At 43.4% G+C, this 19,562-nt stretch overlaps 1 protein-coding gene across 3 annotated transcripts in view; it reads left to right on the forward strand.

Moving 5' to 3' along the window:
• The window catches only part of LOC139767320 (uncharacterized), a 133,953-nt gene that overhangs the window by 66,336 nt on the left and 48,055 nt on the right, over nt 1-19,562 (forward strand). For 2 of the 3 annotated variants that reach the window (XM_071696604.1, XM_071696602.1), the window contains 2 exons: nt 9,256-9,356; nt 17,491-18,528. In XM_071696604.1, coding sequence (XP_071552705.1) covers nt 9,270-9,356; nt 17,491-18,528 — 1,125 coding nt within the window. In that variant the 5' untranslated portion in view covers nt 9,256-9,269. Of the gene's footprint in view, nt 1-4,635; nt 5,027-9,255; nt 9,357-17,490; nt 18,529-19,562 lie in introns of those variants that run through there. The other variant, XM_071696601.1, reaches the window with a different exon arrangement.

The raw sequence follows: 19,562 nt of genomic DNA on the forward strand, positions 1-19,562 counted from the left end.
GAGTGTCCTGGGAAACATACTTGCATTCCCAAGTGTCTTTATTTGTCGTAGGAAAAAAAAAAAAATACCTACAGTATCTGTCTTGCTTTTCTTAGGGAAACATACCAATATTATCTGTCTTTACTGTCTTGGGGAAAATTCCTGAATTGTCCTAGTTTCTTCGAGGAAAAGACAAATGCCTTGCTGGTCCTAGTTGGATATGGGGTCGTTCATCGTCGCAGTCTTACTCGTCCTAGGAATCAAAATGGTCTATCGCCCTAGGAGGGAAAAAGTACAGGCAAACTCTGTGCCTTTCGTCGTCCTGGGATAAGATACGTGCGCCTCGCATACCCCGTAGCGGAGCAGCTTGTGTGACGTCAGCCTCCGCCGAGGTCGGTTTATACACACACACACACACACACACACACACACACACACTGAGGCTTTACGTACAGACGCCAACATAACTTCAGGTGGGGCTGTTCTCGGCGGAGGAGGTGAGTGAATGGGGTAAGAGATGGTAGTGATGACATTGTGGGTTGTGGTCGTATGTCATCATCAGAGCCTTGAGAGTGACGGTGCGACCCTTGAGCGTGACGGTGCGACCCTTGAGCGTGACGATACGACCCTTGAGCGTGACGGTGCGACCCTTGAGCGTGACGGTGCGACCCTTGAGCGTGACGGTGCGACCCTTGAGCGTGACGGTGCGACCCTTGGGCGTGACGGTACGACCCTTGAGCGTGACGGTGCGACCCTTGAGCGTGACGGTGCGACCCTTGAGCGTGACGGTGCGACCCTTGAGCGTAATGGTGCGACCCTTGAGCGTGACGGTACGACCCTTGAGCGTGACGGTGCGACCCTTGAGCGTGACGGTGCGACCCTTGAGCGTGGCGCTGGACCCTTGAGCGTGACGATGCGACCCTTGAGCGTGACGATGCGACCATTGAGCGTGACGCTACAACCCTTGAGCATGACGGTGCGACCCTTGAGCGTGACGATACGATCCTTGAGTAAGACGATACGACCCTTGAGCGTGACGTTATGACCCTTGAACATAACAGTACGACCCTTAAGCGTGACGGTACGACCTGTGAGCATATTGGTACGACCCTTGAAGATGACGGTATGACCTTGATGATGGACTGGCTTATGACCTGCCCTTTACTTAAGGTCTTTGCTTTTCTCGTGCCTTCTTCCGTACTATTTCATATATATATATATATATATATATATATATATATATATATATATATATATATATATATATATATATATCATTCATGATTAGTTTCAGAAGAATGTTCAGTGCGTATACAGTCAGACAAATTCTACGGAAAATGTACAATGTTTTGAATATCTTTCGTGGCTCATTCATCCCCTAGCAACGTAACAGTTCATGACCGAACCCCCTCCCCTCCAGCTCACGTTAATGTCACGCCACGGTAATACGTAGCGCGTGCACCCTGGTCAAGACGACGCGTCCAGCGCAGTCTTCTAACTGGCGTCGTGATGTCGCCATCAGCGTACCCACCCAAGCTATGATGGGTTCGACAATTTCGTGCGCTCGTGTACGACGGTTTCATCACATCTTGTACAGTATTTCCGACTGCCTTGTGTACGATAGTTCTGGCTACTCGTGTACGAGAGTTCTGAATGCTCGTGTACGACAGTTCTGGCTACTCGTGTACGAGAGTTCTGAATGCTCGTGTATGACGATTCTGGCTATTCGTGTACGAGAGTTCTGAATTCGCATGCACGACGATTCTGGCTACTCGTGCACGAGAGTTCTGAATGCTCGTGCACGACGTTTCTGGCTACTCGTGTACGATAGTTCTGAATGCTCGTGTACGACGATTCTGGCTACTTGTGTACGATAGTTCTGAATGCTCGTGTACGACGATTCTGGCTACTCGTGCACGTGAGTTCTGAATGCTCGTGTACCACGATTCTGGCTATTCGTGTACGAGAGTTTCGAATTCTCGTGTACGACGATTCTGGCTACTCGTGTACGAGAGTTTCGAATTCTCGTGTACGACAATTCTGGCTGCTCATATACTAGAATTCCGGCTGATTTTGTTCGAAAATAATGGCAGCTCACGTACAATAATTCTGGTTGGTCGTGTTCAACAGCTCCGGTAATTAACGTACGATAATCCTGGCAGCTCTTGTACGACAGTTCTGATTGTTCTTTTATGACAGTTTCGGTTGCTTGTGTACGGTGGTTCTAACTTCGTGTGCGGCAAAGGAGACTACTTGTGTTCGCAAATGACGTTAACCTGGCCCATTTACGACAGTCTCGGCCGCTCTGACGCAACGATATTAGCAACTCGTTTACGACAGCTTCGACTGCAATTGTACAACAGGCGCGGCCGCTCATGTACGACGGCTTAAGCCAACATCCTCCTCGCCACGCCGCGCCGCGCCACGCTTCTCACAACACCCTCGCCACACGCACTTCCCCCCCAGGCATTTCTCAAGCATGTGCACGAGCACAGTGACCACAGCAGCGGGAGGGAATTTAGTACAGACGTGAGAGTGCGGTTGAACGCGCGGGGTCCCTGCAAAAGGAGTTTTAATTCGAAGGGGGAACCTACGATATATATACTGATTTGCACTTTTTTTTTTCTCTCTCTTAAATGCGTTCATTAAATCGATGCTGATTGTGATGTGGAAGACTCGGGAAGATATTTGTGATGTTAGGGAAGCTGTCTCTACTCATTTGTGGTTATTATGCTGAGAGGAAGTTAATGAGTCTTAAATACCATCATAAAAAAACATTAGTGAAATGATTATTGAATGAAAAATGTATGTATTAACGTGAGAAATAGTAAAAGGCCATTTACATATATATGTACACAGCCGCTGTGTGCCCAGACATCGAAAGGTATTTATGGGTAAATTTTGTCTCAGCAGAAGCCATTTTTAGTTATTTTACGATCGTCATGTCAAGAATCACACGTGTTTATCTAGTGATTTTTGAAAGGAGAAATTGGGTGATTTGTGATCATGATCGAATGGATTTAAGTTTTTAAGTAATAGACGGATTAATTTCGATCATTGTGAGGCGGAAGTTGTGAAGATTATTTTTTGTTATTGGTCATAATTCGACGTTAATTGCTTTAATAACTTAAGATAGGCCTAAAGCCTAAATAACCAACTATAGTGTTTTCGCAATTATTATAGTTTGCCAAGATATCAAGCTAAATAATTTACGTAATTGATGGTCGGTGATTAACAGGAAATCAGCTTCAGGTATGAATTATGCAAAGCGTAAATAAGGTATTTTTTTTTTTGTTTGTTTTTCGTTACCTGATCGAATAATTTGCCTTAGGATTATTGTTGTATGAAAAACAATCTTCAGCTTCGACTCTGTGCTAAAGCTGGTAAGCAGAGATTTAGAGGCGGTATTCGGTAAGAAAAAATTCATGAATGTGAAAATTGAAAATATAATTTTTTTTTCTTTTATAAACTATTTAATTGATATATTACATCAGGACCCACAGGGAAACTATGAGTAGATTTTTGTGATATATTTGCTAGGTACGAGCCCTTTGCAGCGAGCGACTTGAAGAAAGTGGAGAAAACATTAAAATAGTGAAAAGGGAAATAATTAGTTGCCTTAATTAAAGCCAGCTTGATAGAGTGGATCTTTACTGAGTTGTTGGCCGGAAGGGAATGTGTTGTGGGTTGTGGTCATGACTTGTGATGGATTTGATATGTTTACTTTAGAATTATAGTTAAATCACTTTAGTTTCTGTTCATATTTGTTAGAAATTTTTTCATATTATTTATCATTATCATTAAAGGACAATTGCTCCACATACCCACTTAGGCAATGAATCAGTTCCTCAGTAGAAATTTTCCTGTAGAAAGCAATTCATGTTTTGATTTGAAATTTTGTATGCGTAAATAGATAGATGCAGATTTTGGCTTGTACACGAATTGTTGATTGCAAATGAACTTGATTGCATCTCTCTTGATTAAGGTTTAGATATTTAGTACGAACATTTGCATATTTAATAAGTGTCTTTTTCAAATAACCGCAGCAACTCTGCCCTTTTTAGGTATTTTTTAATTTACGTTTATCTTTCATTTTCTCCATTCTCAAAGATGTTATTTTCTTAATCACTGTTCCGCGTCTAAATCTGCCACATTTTTAAACACTACCTCTACCAGGAAACATACTTTTGCAGTTCTTACACAGACCGGGACATGAGGTATCTCTCCCCCCCCCCCCTTTTTTTTATTCTAAATTCGTTTGAATTCGTGTTTTGGACAGGCATTGATGGGTGCGTTGTCTGTGAAGGAGTGCGTCGAGTTCGAGTGATTCAGTGGAAATTCCGTCGTTGACGCAGCCAGTGTGGGTGTGTGAGTGTGTGTGTGCAGACAACATAATGGAGATTAATTAGACGCCAGTTTTCTATTGACCTGTGAAGGACTGGGTAACAGCTTAGTTTAATGTACGGATTATATCCACCGACTCTCGATGTTGTGATGTAGTTGTATGGACGCACTGCAGATGAGAAGCATTTCAGGGATGCATTACGAGTAAACAGTGTTGACCACAGTTAGCGAAACCGCCCAGAATGAGACTTCGAAGTCGGTGGACTTCGCACAATCCTCACGCTACCTTTCCTTGCTACTGTGAGGGTCCAGGTCACTGCAGAGGGCATGACTGCCAAACGTGATGGTCTCTTAGCACCACCTATAGGCGACTATAATGCCCAGAAGGTTCTTCCCCATTTAGTCACCGGGAGAAGGGAAGACTCGAAGAAACACCCTAGATCGCCAGCCAGTCGCCAGTTCTTGAGCGTACCCGATCCCGTGGGACCCAAACGACGGCATTTTTTCAGTCGAGAAGCTTGGACTCTGCCGGAAGGACTGCCATTCTCAAGCAGCGAGGACCTGTGGCTGACGTCGAAGCCGCTGGGTATAGACCAGGAGGGGCTGGATGTGTTGACGAAGCTCCCGTTTTCCTTCAGCAAGGAGCACCTCACTCGGGCCTCCAGCAGGCGAGCCTCCGCCCCGTCCATTCTGCAGGACTACGGTACCTCCAATCTTGTGATGGTCGTGAGTGACGCGTGCCTGAACACAGTGTAATTAACTAATGCAGTTGTGTATAATTTGATGTTTTGTTTGGCACTTTTGGTGATGAGTCTTCATGCGTCACGATTTTGTTATATGCCCATTCATCACATACTTTGGCTTGGTAGAATTTAAATGGCTTTGTCTGTTGTTTGTGCAACATTACGTTTTTTTTTTGTATAATCTTATTTGTGTATGCATGAATACCATTTTGTATTATTTAAAGATTTTTTTTAGCAGAAAATCTCCACTGCTGAAAACAAAGACTTTTGAATAAGGATTCTGTTGTATCATATGTATTTAAACGTTTAGATATTCTTAGGGTTATGTGAACCTGCTAATACAAAGTATTATTTATTAATAAGAACGTGAAGGTTGAGATATATGATCGGTGTCGACTGTTCCCATGTTATTTATCCAGACTCGTTACCCTACGCGTCAAATACACTGAAGAATGAATGCGAGTTGTTGGATTTGATGGCTTCCAGATGACGCCAGTACCTGCACTCTGCATCATACATGACCAGCGGATGATGTAATTAATGATGTAGTGTTGGATTTTACATATGTATACTGACCTTTAGCTGGCTCTTTGGTTAAGGCCTATTATTGTACATCAGGCACTCATGAATATATCGTTTGTTGAATACCGACCTTTCGCTGGCTCTTTGGTTAGGGTCTATTATTATACATCAGTCACCCATGAATATATTACCAGGTGATAGTCTTTACTGTGTTGTATAAAGACTTTTGCCGGAACTATGAGGAAGAAACTAGAGGGAAGAAAAACTTTGAGGAAAGGAATATTATTGTGCTTACATGTGACGGTGTTTGGGTTATTGTCCAGATGGAAACTTTGGTATATAGAATCTTTATTATTTTTTTCTGGTAATAAAGAATAAGGAATAAGTATATGACAAGAAAGGGGGAGAAATATGAGATGGTGTGAAATGGGTTTCGGGTAATCTTGCTCGCCGTTAAGTAAATTAAGGAATTATTACTTTTATGTATGAGAATATTAGTGATAGTATGAGACTTAGGTTGTAAGTATTCCTGTGGGCTGGAACCATTACATCCTTGAGCGTGTGCTTGGTGATGGTATATAATTAATTTTTGTTCGTTGTGTTCCATCGCCTCGCATTTTGTTCGCTGTGTTCCATGGCCTCGCATTTTGTTCGCTGTGTACCATCGCCTCGCAGACACTCACGTCTTAACATTGAGTTTTACGTTGTGAGGGCTGGTGTTGCTCCTTCGTGTTGGGCTTTCGTGATTGAACCTAGATACTTTTATTAATAATTTTTTTAAAAAAACATGATTCGTTGTTTCCTACTTCAATTTTTTTTTCAATTTTTGATAAAGTTTTCTTTCGCATATAACTCCTATGGTAATCAGTTAGCTTCAGGTTTCGACAGTGGAAATTATATTAAATATGATGACCTTTTTTTTTCACTTTCCATTTTGTGATGTTAATTTCTATTTCATTCACTCCTTTAGGGTTTTATTGTTACCATGTTGTCTATGACTGAACCTACAGATGAAGTATTCAACTCTCCCTGGACGAGCCGGAGGAACAGTCTTCTTTATTGGGATGTAGCAAATTGCTTTTGTCTGCGGCGTGACGTCGCTATTCACGTAGGGGTCACGAACCTGAATAGTGTCTGTGTGAGTGTGTTAGGTGAGGGTGGGCGAGCGGGAGGTGCGTGTGTGTGTGTTAGGTGAGGGTGGGCGGGCGGGAGGTGCGTGTGTGTGTTAGGTGAGGGTGGGCGGGCGGGAGGTGCGTGTGTGTGTGTTAGGTGAGGGTGGGCGGGCGGGAGGTGCGTGTGTGTGTTAGGTGAGGGTGGGCGGGCGGGTGATGCGTGTGTGTGTTAGGTGAGGGTGGGCGGGCGGGAGGTGTGTGTGCGTGTGTGGATGTTGTTGATGTCGCCTCGTGAATTCAAATGTCTACCTCCCTCTAGTGATCAGGTTGTCAGTTTTGTTTATTAAGAATTATTTTTGATGTGTATGTAAAAAAAAAAAAAAGAATTCACCGAAGCTAAGATATATTTTTCTTGAAATTGATGTCACTGAACTGCATGTCCCGTGCGTATATTTCCTCACAGTTGCTCTTTCAGTGTTGTGCTTTTCCACGAAGTTTGGTCAGTGAGCTGCAAACCCGAGGGAATGTTATTTTTTTTCAATGGTACATCATCCATGATAGACAAGGTCTGGGTTACTCTTTATGGGATTGTCACTCTAATTTACTCACAGTTGTATGATGTTCAGACTCTCCAACGTCCTTTTTGTTTTTTGTTTTTTGTTTTCTTTTTGTCAGTGATTTATCAGTAATCAGGAAATGAAACGAAAGTTTGAATGTACAGTAGTGTGAACTCATACAAGCTTATAAACGAGCGGCAGTTAAAATTTAATTACATATATATACTTACAAATGTAATTTGATTACATATATATCACTTACAAATGTAATTGTATATGTATTATTTGCATAGCTTCCACGGAATGAGAATTGATTGTACTGAACTCTTCACCTTGCATATGCAAAATTACTTGTGCAGTATATGTCTATATACAATAATACACTACAACCAAGGAAAACTAAATGTTTTACTACAACACATACGAACAGTTTTATAATTAGATCTCTCATATTAAAATGCTGCTGTCACACGCTCGGCCACGACTAGAATCACACCTTTTCACTCCTCTTCCAAAATCACACCTTTTCAGTCCTCTTCATCTCTACATTACGGGACACGCGAGCTGAAAATTGCTCGTGCTTTGGCACAAGACTGACCGACACGCAACACCTCCCTCTCCTTCCCTTTGACCTTGACCTCATTTACTCTCGTTACATCACCTAATCCAAATTGAGCGTCTGGGACCCAGCTTGAGTCACCGTGATTTGCATACCGACATGAAAGCAAGACGCTTGGGTATATGACTCTCTCCTCTGACACTGACTGTGGTCGTAGTTTATGTGGCTTTCCCAACCTGACCCACCCCACACTCACTGTTGAGGGATTGTCTGTGCAGTTCCTGTTGCGGGGGGGGGGGGGTAAATTGTCTTGTGAGTCCGACGGTACGTACGACCTTTGAGCACGACAGCTTAACCGAGCCAACATCATGTCCGAGGGCCGTACTGTCGTGCTTCGGGGGTCGTACCATCATGCACAGAAGGGGGTCAAGTTAACCCTTATTTACATGAGAGTTTTGTGTGGATGGGGGGGAATACACACACACACACACACACACACATATATATATATATATATATATATATATATATATATATATATATATATATATATATATATATATATTGGTCTTTGAATTGGTGGTCCATTTGAAGGTTCGTCATGCACAACCTTGTTTGAAATATTGACTTTTGAAGACGATTTTTTTTGGTTTGAATGGCTTCAGCAGGAGTAGATTTCGATTCCGGTATTAACAGCAAACGTGTTTTGATTTCTAGATCCAGCGATAGGCACAGAAAACGGGAAAACGGTCTTTCACGAGAGAGAGAGAGAGAGAGAGAGAGAGAGAGAGAGAGAGAGAGAGAGAGAGAGAGAGAGAGAGAGAGAGAGAGAGAGAGGAAAGAAGAAAAAATTCATCACCTTTTACTCAAGACAAAAAAACTGCTTCTACCGCCACAGGGGGACACCTAGGCTGCTCTGCGCTGGTAATGGCGTGTCGGTCAAGACGCCAGAGACCATAATGAAACCACTGTTTATATGGATTAACAGACGAGCATCATCTTGCGCGACACACACACACACACACACACACACACACACACACACACACACACCGCCACATATCATTATGAATCGTGTGTGGCAACGTGATATTAAGATGTTTTTGAACGTGTCAATTAAACTAGTCTGTCGCCTGTTTTCAAACTTTTCCTACTGGTTTGGTGTTAGCGTTTCTTGTTAGAAGAAATTCACATACTTTTTATATAATTCAGAGAAATATTGTTTATTGTGTCCAGATGTTTTTTCGGTTTATTTGATTATCAAGATGATTTCTTTTCATTATTATTTAACCGCATGGGGAGTAATTTATTTATTTGAGGGGTTGATTTACTCACACTTATAATTAACGAACTAATCGCTTTTAATGGGTTTATTTATTTCTTAGTAATAGAGTCAAGTACGGAAATACCATATGAACTATTTAATTTTATTTTTACAGACGACTTGGGTGTGATGGCAACACTAGGCGCACAGTATCATTCCTCTGGCAGCAGCAGCATGTCGGGCAACAACGGCGTATCCCGTCTCGGTATGATGCAGGTAAGGTTCTTCTATGAGATGTTGTTACGTATCTTTATCATCTTTATTAATATTTTTTTCTATATTTAGTTGAAAAATTTATCTATGCTGATTATTTTCGTGATCGATATTTTATTGGACGCGTTAGACCGAAGGAAGGAAACATGGCTTTCCCGGATGTTGTGGATGATGACGTCATGGGCGAAGTCAGTTGAAAGCAGTGCATGATGAAAGAACCTCACGCTAGAGGTGGCTGACTTCATTTTTTTTTCTCTCTCTCTTTCAAGAATGAAATTTCATATTTTCAAATTTGAATCTAGAATCTTGGAGTAGTGGTCATGGAAATGTGGTTTTAGTGATGGTTGCCGGCAACATTGTCCATTGGTCATGGTGGTTGATGATGATGGTGGTTGTGATGGTGGTGGTTGATGATGATGGTGGTTGTGGTTTACGGTGATGGTGGTTGTGATAGTGGTGATTGATGGTGATGGCGGTTGTGGTTTATGGTGATGGCGGTTGTGATAGTGGTGGTTGATGATGATGGTGGTTGTGATGGTGGTGGTTGATGATGATGGTGGTTGTGGTTTACGGTGATGGTGGTTGTGATAGTGGTGATTGATGGTGATGGCGGTTGTGGTTTACGGTGATGGTGGTTGTGATAGTGGTGATTGATGGTGATGGTGGTTGTGGTTGATGGTGATGGTGGTTGTGATAGTGGTGGTTGATGGTGATGGTGGTTGTGATAGTGGTGATTGATGGTGATGGTGGTTGTGATAGTGGCGATTGATGGTGATGGCGGTTGTGATAGTGGTGATTGATGGTGATGGTGGTTGTGGTTGATGGTGATGGTGGTTGTGATAGTGGTGGTTGATGGTGATGGTGGTTGTGATAGTGGTGATTGATGGTGATGGTGGTTGTGATAGTGGTGATTGATGGTGATGGTGGTTGTGGTTGATGGTGATGGTGGTTGTGATAGTGGTGGTTGATGGTGATGGTGGTTGTGATAGTGGTGATTGATGGTGATGGCGGGTTGTGGTTGAACGCGTCACAATATACCCGGAGACTTCCTGACCAAGGCTGCAGACAGGAAGATGGTGATAAATGACGATAAATGCTATAATTATGTGTTTAGTACACCCATAATTCTTACTAATAAGCAGTTTTTAATTACGAGACGACATAGGTATTTGAATACATTCTACTTGAATAGTCGTTTTATGCAACTGAATACATTTACGAGCAAAAAAAAAAAATATATGCAATCTCTTCACCAAGTTGATTAATAGTTTCAAGAACAAGAAAAAAATTTAACGGTTTAAATTCCACAAAAGTTGGCTTTTTCCCCCTCATGGAGGGATGACACAGTCTTCCCCCCACAAGGAATATTTCGACAACGTATGATCAGTATACCTCCAAAGGTCGTTGACATTAGTACTCTCCAACAGATACAAGACCTAACGTACACACGAAGTAGCGGCTTCACGATACAGTGTATACAGTGTATACCTGTCTCTGTGATGGTGCGATCGAGTATGATAAACGATAAATCAATTATAATTATGAACATATGGTTTATTGATCATTATCTTGGTCGTATTCATTACAGATATGATTTAGAGATATGTCATCCGTGAATGTGATTTTTAGAATTAATTGGAGAATTTTCTGATACCTCAAAGATAGGGTCATTTATCTGAAACGTATCGACATGCCGGTTTTAATGACATAACATTTATAGGTTATTCGGCCAGAATATATAATACGTCAAAGAAGCGGAATTGAAAAGTTTTTGATATTTTTTTCCCATCAGCATCATTCATTTTCCCCCCCTCGTTCACATAAAGTCATTCATTACATTCACATGACATTTGTATGTGTTACTCATTGTCTTTTTCTTTTTTTTAGCGTTGTGGTTTTCCACTGTAGCATTCTTGTCATCATTCTGTTAGCATAAATGATTCACAATTGTCCCAGTTCATAGTTCATACGCCAACATGAAGGGTTGTTTCCCCTGTTTTCTGTTTCTTTTCATGGGACTTTTTCATATTTTAAAATTCTATAGTGACTGGTTGTGAAAACAGGTACATGTAATAGTAATCGTGTCTTTTTATATACAGATAACGGTTTTGAATGTTATAAACTTGTCGAAGTCGAAGTTGTGGGAAAGGTTTTAGACAAGCGATGCGTTGCCATGGTAACAGTAGAAACAAAACAGTCCCGTGTCGACTGCGCAGTGTGAAATGTACAGATATTACTGTTCACTCGGGATTACTGAAACCTTTATTAAGTTTCACGTGCAAAGCGAATGAAAGACATTTGTTTACATAAATGCACACAGTCAGAAAATACCGCACATGTAGTAGAGGAAGAGTTAAAGGAAACGTGATTCTCATGGGAAGTAAAGCAACATGTGGTATTTCGGCGCACGAAAAATGATTCACTCGACTGAAAGATTTCGGGAGCCGAGGACAGGGAGTTCGAGGTATGTGAGGCGGCTGGAGGCGCGTGGCGCGGCCCTGTGCTCTTGGTGATCTCTACAGCAACAGCAATAACAAGGCGTGGGTCAACCTTGAGTTCCAGGTGAGCAAATGTGAGCTTAGAATCCCGCCAGCACTCTGGAGTTGTGACGGCAACGGTGGAGCGGGTGGCTGGCTGGCTGGGTGCTGCTTGTCGCCTTCAAAGCGTTGTGGGGGGAAAATATTCCTAGAGACTTTTGAAAGTTACTTCGTGGTTTCCCAAACACGCTGAGTTGTTTACATACATAAGGGAAAGGACTTTTTTTTTTTAATTGTGACGAAGAAACTTTATATATATATTCATGGTTTAATATTTCTCCTGCTGACAATGAAGTGAATGAATTCAAGACCGTTATGACTGAACAGATGCGTTTTATGTTACAACTTTAAGCATTATGTAATTGTGTGCCTAACATGAGTTCGACAACAATGGTGAGTGTCCTTAACATGTTTATATTTAACGATAACTAATAGATTAGGTAAGAAATATTTTTCTTTGCCGTGTTGCAAATGTGGGAAAGAATGCTTAAGAACGCACCCTTTTTAGGAATGCATAATGATGTATACTTTCATAAATTTGTAGTCAATCGTCATATTCTACTGTGAAACAAATGGCTGTCTATATACGTTAATGAGCGGTAAATAGAAATATCTGTCTAGGGGCAACAGTGGACGTGAGTACATAATTCAAACGCCTCAGTAAAATTGCCTAAAATTGAAGGGCATCGCACCCGAGACGCGCTCATGCTGAATGAGTAAGCTTATTGATCCATGTCATACCAAGAATTGTCAGTTACGAGTTTTGAACTCTGTGATTGTCGTACCAAGTTTCTGTTTTTGTGAGCAATGAAGTGTTTGTTGGAAGCGTCGCATAATTATCAAAGTCGTGTCTCACGTTTTGCGTATTTTCATGAGATCTGATGTGAAATTACTTGCGTTATTTCCACAGGAGGATATTGTGGTAATTTGCATATTGTATTTTAGAATACTTTCTCTTTTAAAGAATTCAGTCAAGGAAATATTTTACATCCCTGGAATGATTTAGCGCAATGTATGTATACCCATGTGCTCATATCTCATATAATTACCGCATCCCTTCTCAGTGGTGACATTCAAATCGATTAGATAAACCCCTTGTGTTAATGTTTGGCGGAATATATATATTGGTCGTGGGATATAAAGGATTGCGACGGATGAGTGACCATTTAAGGCAGAGTCTGTATCATTCATTTATAATATTAATGTAAGGTCACCTACCGTCACACGTAGCCTAGCGCTTCCGTTAGCGTTAGCGTAGGCCTTCCGTCAGGAGTAGTCTAGTGGGACAATCATGCCTTTGCGACTGTTGGTCTTCGCCCTCCCCCTCGGTGATGGTGCATGGAGGTGGCAGTATTATTTAACTACTAGTGCTTCCTGCCCCGGGATGTTACTGCTGTGAGCCACTATCACCACTGATATATTTACAATAGCTGGTTAGGCTACAGTCATAACCACCCTCACAGCCTATATCTTGAGTATAGTCTTAGCTTAAGTATTCAGACCAAATCCATATTTATAGGTAAATCCAGTCTGCTATGTTGCTCGATTTATTAGTTAGTGAAATAAACTGAAATATTTGAATATGGCCATGATAGGATATACCTTACCTATGTTGCGACATGTTTCGTGGGATGTGACGGTAATTGACGTGCACATTGTATGTATCATTTGTCTAAAATCGACAATGTTTAGAGATTGTCTTTATTTTACACTAACATATGCATTCACTGCCTTATATACTTCCATAGATACACGTTCTGTGTAATTATATAACTTTTGGCTGACTAAACATAAATTTTATGGTTTACAAATTAGTGAAGTAGAAATAGAAAATAAATTAGTTTGAGAAAGTATTTTCACTTGAGATTTGAGCTGCCCATCTCTTACTCTGCTCAGAGTGATTAGGCTTTTGATCACCGGGAGTGTGAGTGGTGAATGCATTCCTCAACATAATGTCATCGGATTCCCGTTTTAGAGAGTGTGAATACCATTGGTTTTTACAGAGAGGCATGCATGGAATTTACCCGATCGTATAAGTGCAGGATGTCCTGTAGGAATGGACATAACTCTTGTCATTGATTGGATTTAATGGTAAATAATCGACGTACATTCTTTTTTTTCTTCAGAATTCTTGTGATATGATTAAAGGAGAATATGATGATCAAACACTGTGGTTGTAAATCTTCCATTTAGAAGGTCATTGTCTTAATTTGTTTTCACCTCCGCAGCTAATATGCTAAGAATACACTTTGAAAGTGTGTATTATGTATGTGTATATAGCGACTGACTCCTAACGGATCAGTACCCAGGTATCTGCTGCCATCAGTCATACAACATACATATATAATGAAGTATTTACGTATGTTTTGCGTATGTGTTTACATTTGACTGTGGTAAAGTGTAACGCATATACAAGTGTAGATCTCCACCCCTTTGCCCTACAGATAGGTGAAAATGCACATGCATACGCCAGCCCTCTTAGTGCAATGATTAGCTTTGCCCGAACAAGGTAGCTAGCCAGCTTACGATCAACCCAGCCAGCTTGTTCATCCTTTCCTTTACCAAGGCCTGGTCGATGAATAGGTGCCTGGCGAAACCTGGGGGTATATGAATGTACATAAGGAGTATATATATCCAGTAACTTGCAAATAGTAAACACACACACACACATTTAGGCAAACATACATACACAAAGACGCGCATAAAATACTCTTGTACGAGACAAACTCAGTAAGAAGCTTCTGCATAAAAGTAAAATGAAAACTCACAGTATGACGGGAACAGCTCTGCCACTTGTTACGTCGTCACCAGCAATTACGAAATCGAAACCCTGTCCGGCAATGACTGGGAACTGGTTGTTAGCAAATTCTTTGGAAGTATAATTAGCGAACTTTACCCAGCATATTACGGGGTTATGAAAGGGTGGCAGCCCCCACCCTGTAACTTATACCATGAAATGTAATTTGAGAATTAGTGAGGAATTTACCACACTTAAAGCTCTTTAGTAGAACCCCATTGAGCAAGATGCTTACGATCTTTGGGTATAATGTCCTGGCGTTTGACCTGACCCGTTAGGGGATCTGAGCGGTCGTGCTTAAGAGTCGTATTGTCGTGCTTAAGGGTCGTACCGCCGTGCTGAAGGGTCGTACCGCCGTGCAGAAGGGTCGTATCATCGTCCTGAAGGGTCGTACCGCCGTGCTGAGTGGTCGTACCGTCATGCTTGAGGGTCGTACCGTCGTGCTCAAAGGTTTAATGGTAATGACTATGTTTATCCTCAGAAGGATAGGGTGAAAGGTGTGCCGACAGGGAGGGAATGGTGAGGGGTAATTTGAAAATCATGTGTTTCAGTTGGATCAGGTATACGTTGAGAATAATGGGCCAGGAGAAATTAAGAGAATAGAGAGGGGTAGGATAGGGATGAGTCATACGCTATTTAGTAATGTGAGTTAGTACGTGAGAACTTAGGTGAACTCACAATTATGCCTCGAGAAAGTTCAAGCTGCGTTCATCTGCCGCTACCATATTTATATTGAAAGAAATGAATAATTTGATTCATGTCCATTGGATCTGCTTGAGGTAAACTGTTTATTTTATACACTTACTCAAGGCTTATCGTAGTCTCTTCACTAAGGCCCTTGGGGTATGATAACCCGCCCTTAGTCCTGGCCCTTGAGAATCAGCTGGACACCTCAAGGCCAGGGCGTCATGCTCAAGGCGATAAACCCCTCACGAAAGCAGACTGCCGTCCCTGACCTAAATACCACAACGAGGCCGGATCGTCTTCACCCAGCACACGCAAAGGGTTCGGTCGGACCCCTCTCCCCTCAGCCTATATAGTCACTTATCGTCACGTGAAGGTTGTGTTCTGAAGTTTATATTCGCTTGCGCTGATATGGACAGTGGCGTTTGGGATTTGGTGTATGGTATGTTATGTGATGTATACGCTTAGTACGGCCAGACACGCGGAAGGCCTCTAGTGTATATATTTCGAGCTTGTTTTTAAATTCTTTCTTTTATAGCCAAATAATGCACAAAATGAAAAAAAAAAAATATTGTAATATGTTTATTATAAAGGTAAAATTTACGGTTATCGATGTTTATCATAAAAGTTGATTATATGGTTATGGACTGAGATAATTCCTCTCATGGACGAGCGACACAGAGGGCGTTGTGAGGGTGGCCTGGCTCGCGTGTCGTTGCCGTAACCTGGCTACTCCTTTTCTCAGCGCCCACAATGGCACCACCCTCCGATTATACGGTGAAGGGGTAATCCATACACAGTGTCAGTGTTATGAGTGGTTTATGTTAACATTTAACCACCCACACGCTCGTGGTCTGATCTCTGACCTGCAGGACGACGAATTATAATACTCAAAGGTCGTACTGTCGTGCCCAAGGGTCGTACCGTTGTGCCCAAGGTACAACTTTTGGCGATAAAAGTATCATTGCACACGGAGAACATTTCCCAGCTGGTTCTGGAAAGACAGACAGCATAACTTAGTCCACAGGGATGTTTGTTCAGTCTTCACCATTTGTGGATTCAAAGTAAGCGAGGAAATCCTCTTTCGGGCGCGCTGGTCCCACAACGGCCAGGACCTGGAGTATTTATTTTAGGGCTGGGGAGTGTCGGGGTAAGCCTTTGACAGGACCAGCAGCTGGCTCCTACCGGCCTGTTGACTATGTTAAGAGTTAGTGAAGTGAGCGTTCACTTACCCGTAGACTTGACAGCCTAGTTCGCACCTCAGCAAAGCATAGCCTAGTTGTATAAATACCACAGGCATACAGTATTTTATACCTTAGCTTACATAGCCTAGTTCGATTTTGACGGGAAAATACGTCATGTTATTTCTCTTCATATACTTAAGTTAGCCTACATATCCTTGTTCGCTTTTGACGGGAAAATACGTCATGTTTTTTTCTCTTCATATACTTAAGTTACAAAAACATACAGAAAAAACCTTCATGGCTAGGTAGACCATAAGCTTCTGTTAGAAGTTCGTATGCAAACTTCTACTGTCAATTATGCTCGCTGCAGGATATGTGGGTCAAAATTGTTTACCGGGACGACGTTTCGCTTGTCTGGCCACCATCTAGCTACATGTTCCAGTGTATTTACAGTGTACTTGAGGGCTTCCTTAGTGTCTCTTAGTTGAAAGAAGATACGGTTTCCTAGCCTCTCACCCTATGCTCACAGTAATGCTTTAAATTACCGCAATTAAAGCTGGTTCGTGTGTTAAAGGATATGCAATAATATTAGGAATTGTGTTAAGACGGAATTGACGCTTTTCATTGTTTTTAACTAGTGTTTTGTGTTGGGGCATTAGTAGACTGACTTGTGGTGGAGCGGTGTGGACTGACCAGATGCTGTGTTGGAGCAGTGTATACTATCTTGATGCTGTGTTGGAGCAATGTAGACTAACCTGATGCTGTGTTGGAGCAGTGTAGACTAACCTGATGCTGTGTTGGAGCAGTGTAGACTAACCTGATGGTGTGTTGGAGCAGTGTAGACTAACCTGATGCTGTGCTGGAGCAGTGTAGACTAACCTGGTGCTGTGTTAGAAGGTTGTAGACTAACATGATCATTTCTTTTTCTATTGCAGGCGAGACTGCGGGAGCAGCTGATGTTGGAGAAGGAGTCGAGGCTGCTGGAGATGGCGGCTCGCCAGGAGGCCGAGCGTGAGGGAACCATCCAGAGGGTCACCAAGTCCTCGGCCTCGAACACCACCCTCTCCTCCTCCTTGTCCTCGATCTCGTCCTTGAACTCCTCGGGCGCCGGGCAGGGCCGCGTCAGGAAGCTTTTCGAGGAGCGGCGGAGCAACGGCTACGGCCACAGCCCCGTCGGGAGGGACAAGAGCTACCCGCTAGAACCAGTTCGAGGTGGCAGCACAGGCAGTTTGGGCGGTGGCACAACGGGACGACCCCCTGCCAAGCCTATGAAGGGGGTCGTGCGGAACCGGGGCGTCAGCGTGGATCGAGGGAAGAGCAGCTACGACCCAGAGGTGATGAAGAGGTCCAAGAGCCACGCAGCCCTCCAGCACCAGCAGCAGTACCAGCACTACGGCAACCACTTCGGCAGTAGTAACAATAGCGACCCCCGCTCCCCACCGAGAAGCCTCCGCCCGCCCCAGAATCGACCTCCCGCACACCACAAGTCGACCTCGTCGCTGCTCGACGCCAACCAGAATTACAACGGGCGAGGCAGCAGCAGCAGTAGCGGCGTCTACAGCAGGGGGCCCTCGAGGGACCCGTCACCAGCGCCCTCACCCTCCCCGTCCAACCTCTCTCGCTTTGGCTTCCGCGGAACCCCGTCAAGGGGGCCCTCGCCCGCCCCTCCGTCGTCCGTCAATGGGTCGCCAGTTAGGGGGCCCGCCACCAATCAGGCGCCCCGCAGGACCCAGACCTTCAACCACAGGCAACGCGAAGACGAGCCTGACGGCGACCGGTCGCCGGTGCCCCCGAGCCGACCGCGCCAGAAGCCTACCCCGCCACCACGACAACCGCGACAGACGCCGCCACCACGACAGCAGCAACGACAACCCCCGCCCAAACGACAGCCCGCGCCGCCCGCCGCCCGGAACGAGGAGGCAGACAACAACGACTCGTCATTCCTCAGCGCGAGACCAGCTGAGACCTCACAGGTATGACCATCCCCCGTTTTCATCTAGTCACACTGCAAACCAATTTCGAACCGAATTTCGCCCATAAAGTGTTTGTACAACTTGGACTTCCTCAGCTGCCTTACATTTCTTTTCCTCAAGTCTTCAACTGGTGTTTATCTATCTATCTGTCTGTCTATCTGTCTATCAAACAGTCACTCAATTAATCACGTAGCCTAGTCAGACATAACACCCATCGACAGCTGCCACTCTCTCCCTCCACATCCCATCATCCACCCTTGTCAAGTTGACATTGTCTATCGACCGCCTACCTGTCTCTTCCCATCATGAGATAGTATCAAGGTCGACACATCGAGCCCTGGTCTGAGACCCAACGTTCTCTTTCTTAGGAGTTTGGCACACGAAGTTCGCGCGAAGGACGTCTGTCTTGGACGAAATCCTAGTCAAAACAATGCTCTGAGATGAAAAGTTAGGCGTAGTTACATTAGAATTTAAGCAATGATATATAATTTTTCTATGGTGCGTGTGTGTGTGTGTGTGTGTCTGTGTTGTGTGTGTGTCTGTGTTACAAATGATTTGCTGGGTTTGTTATTTGGGCTGTTATTTGGTTGTGGATTGACTAACGTTGTTAACGGCCTTAATGATCGTGGCAGTTGATAGGCTTAAACCCCAAGTAAACAAGAATGGCGGCAACACCGACATTCCACTTTCAGTGGTTTGTTTGACGTCACTCCCTCCCGAGGGGGTCGCCATAGTTGAGGCCTGTATTGACACCATGTCACCGTTTACAGAATGAATTCTTAAATGGCGGGATTCATTTCCCTATTAATAGGGCTATTTATTCTGTCTTGGCAACTGCGTGTTGTCCCGTGTCGTGCTGGCGACGGTGAGGAGAGAGAGAGAGAGAGAGAGAGAGAGAGAGAGAGAGAGAGAGAGAGAGAGAGAGAGAGAGAGAGAATAACAAGATCATTATCCTTCGTGAGTGTAAATGACGGAGAGTAATTGCAACTTGGGTAATAGGATAATACGAACGAGGAAGACAAGAGAGGTGACTA

Source organism: Panulirus ornatus, chromosome 59, assembly GCF_036320965.1.
Source record: "Panulirus ornatus isolate Po-2019 chromosome 59, ASM3632096v1, whole genome shotgun sequence".
Taxonomy (NCBI): domain Eukaryota; kingdom Metazoa; phylum Arthropoda; class Malacostraca; order Decapoda; family Palinuridae; genus Panulirus; species Panulirus ornatus.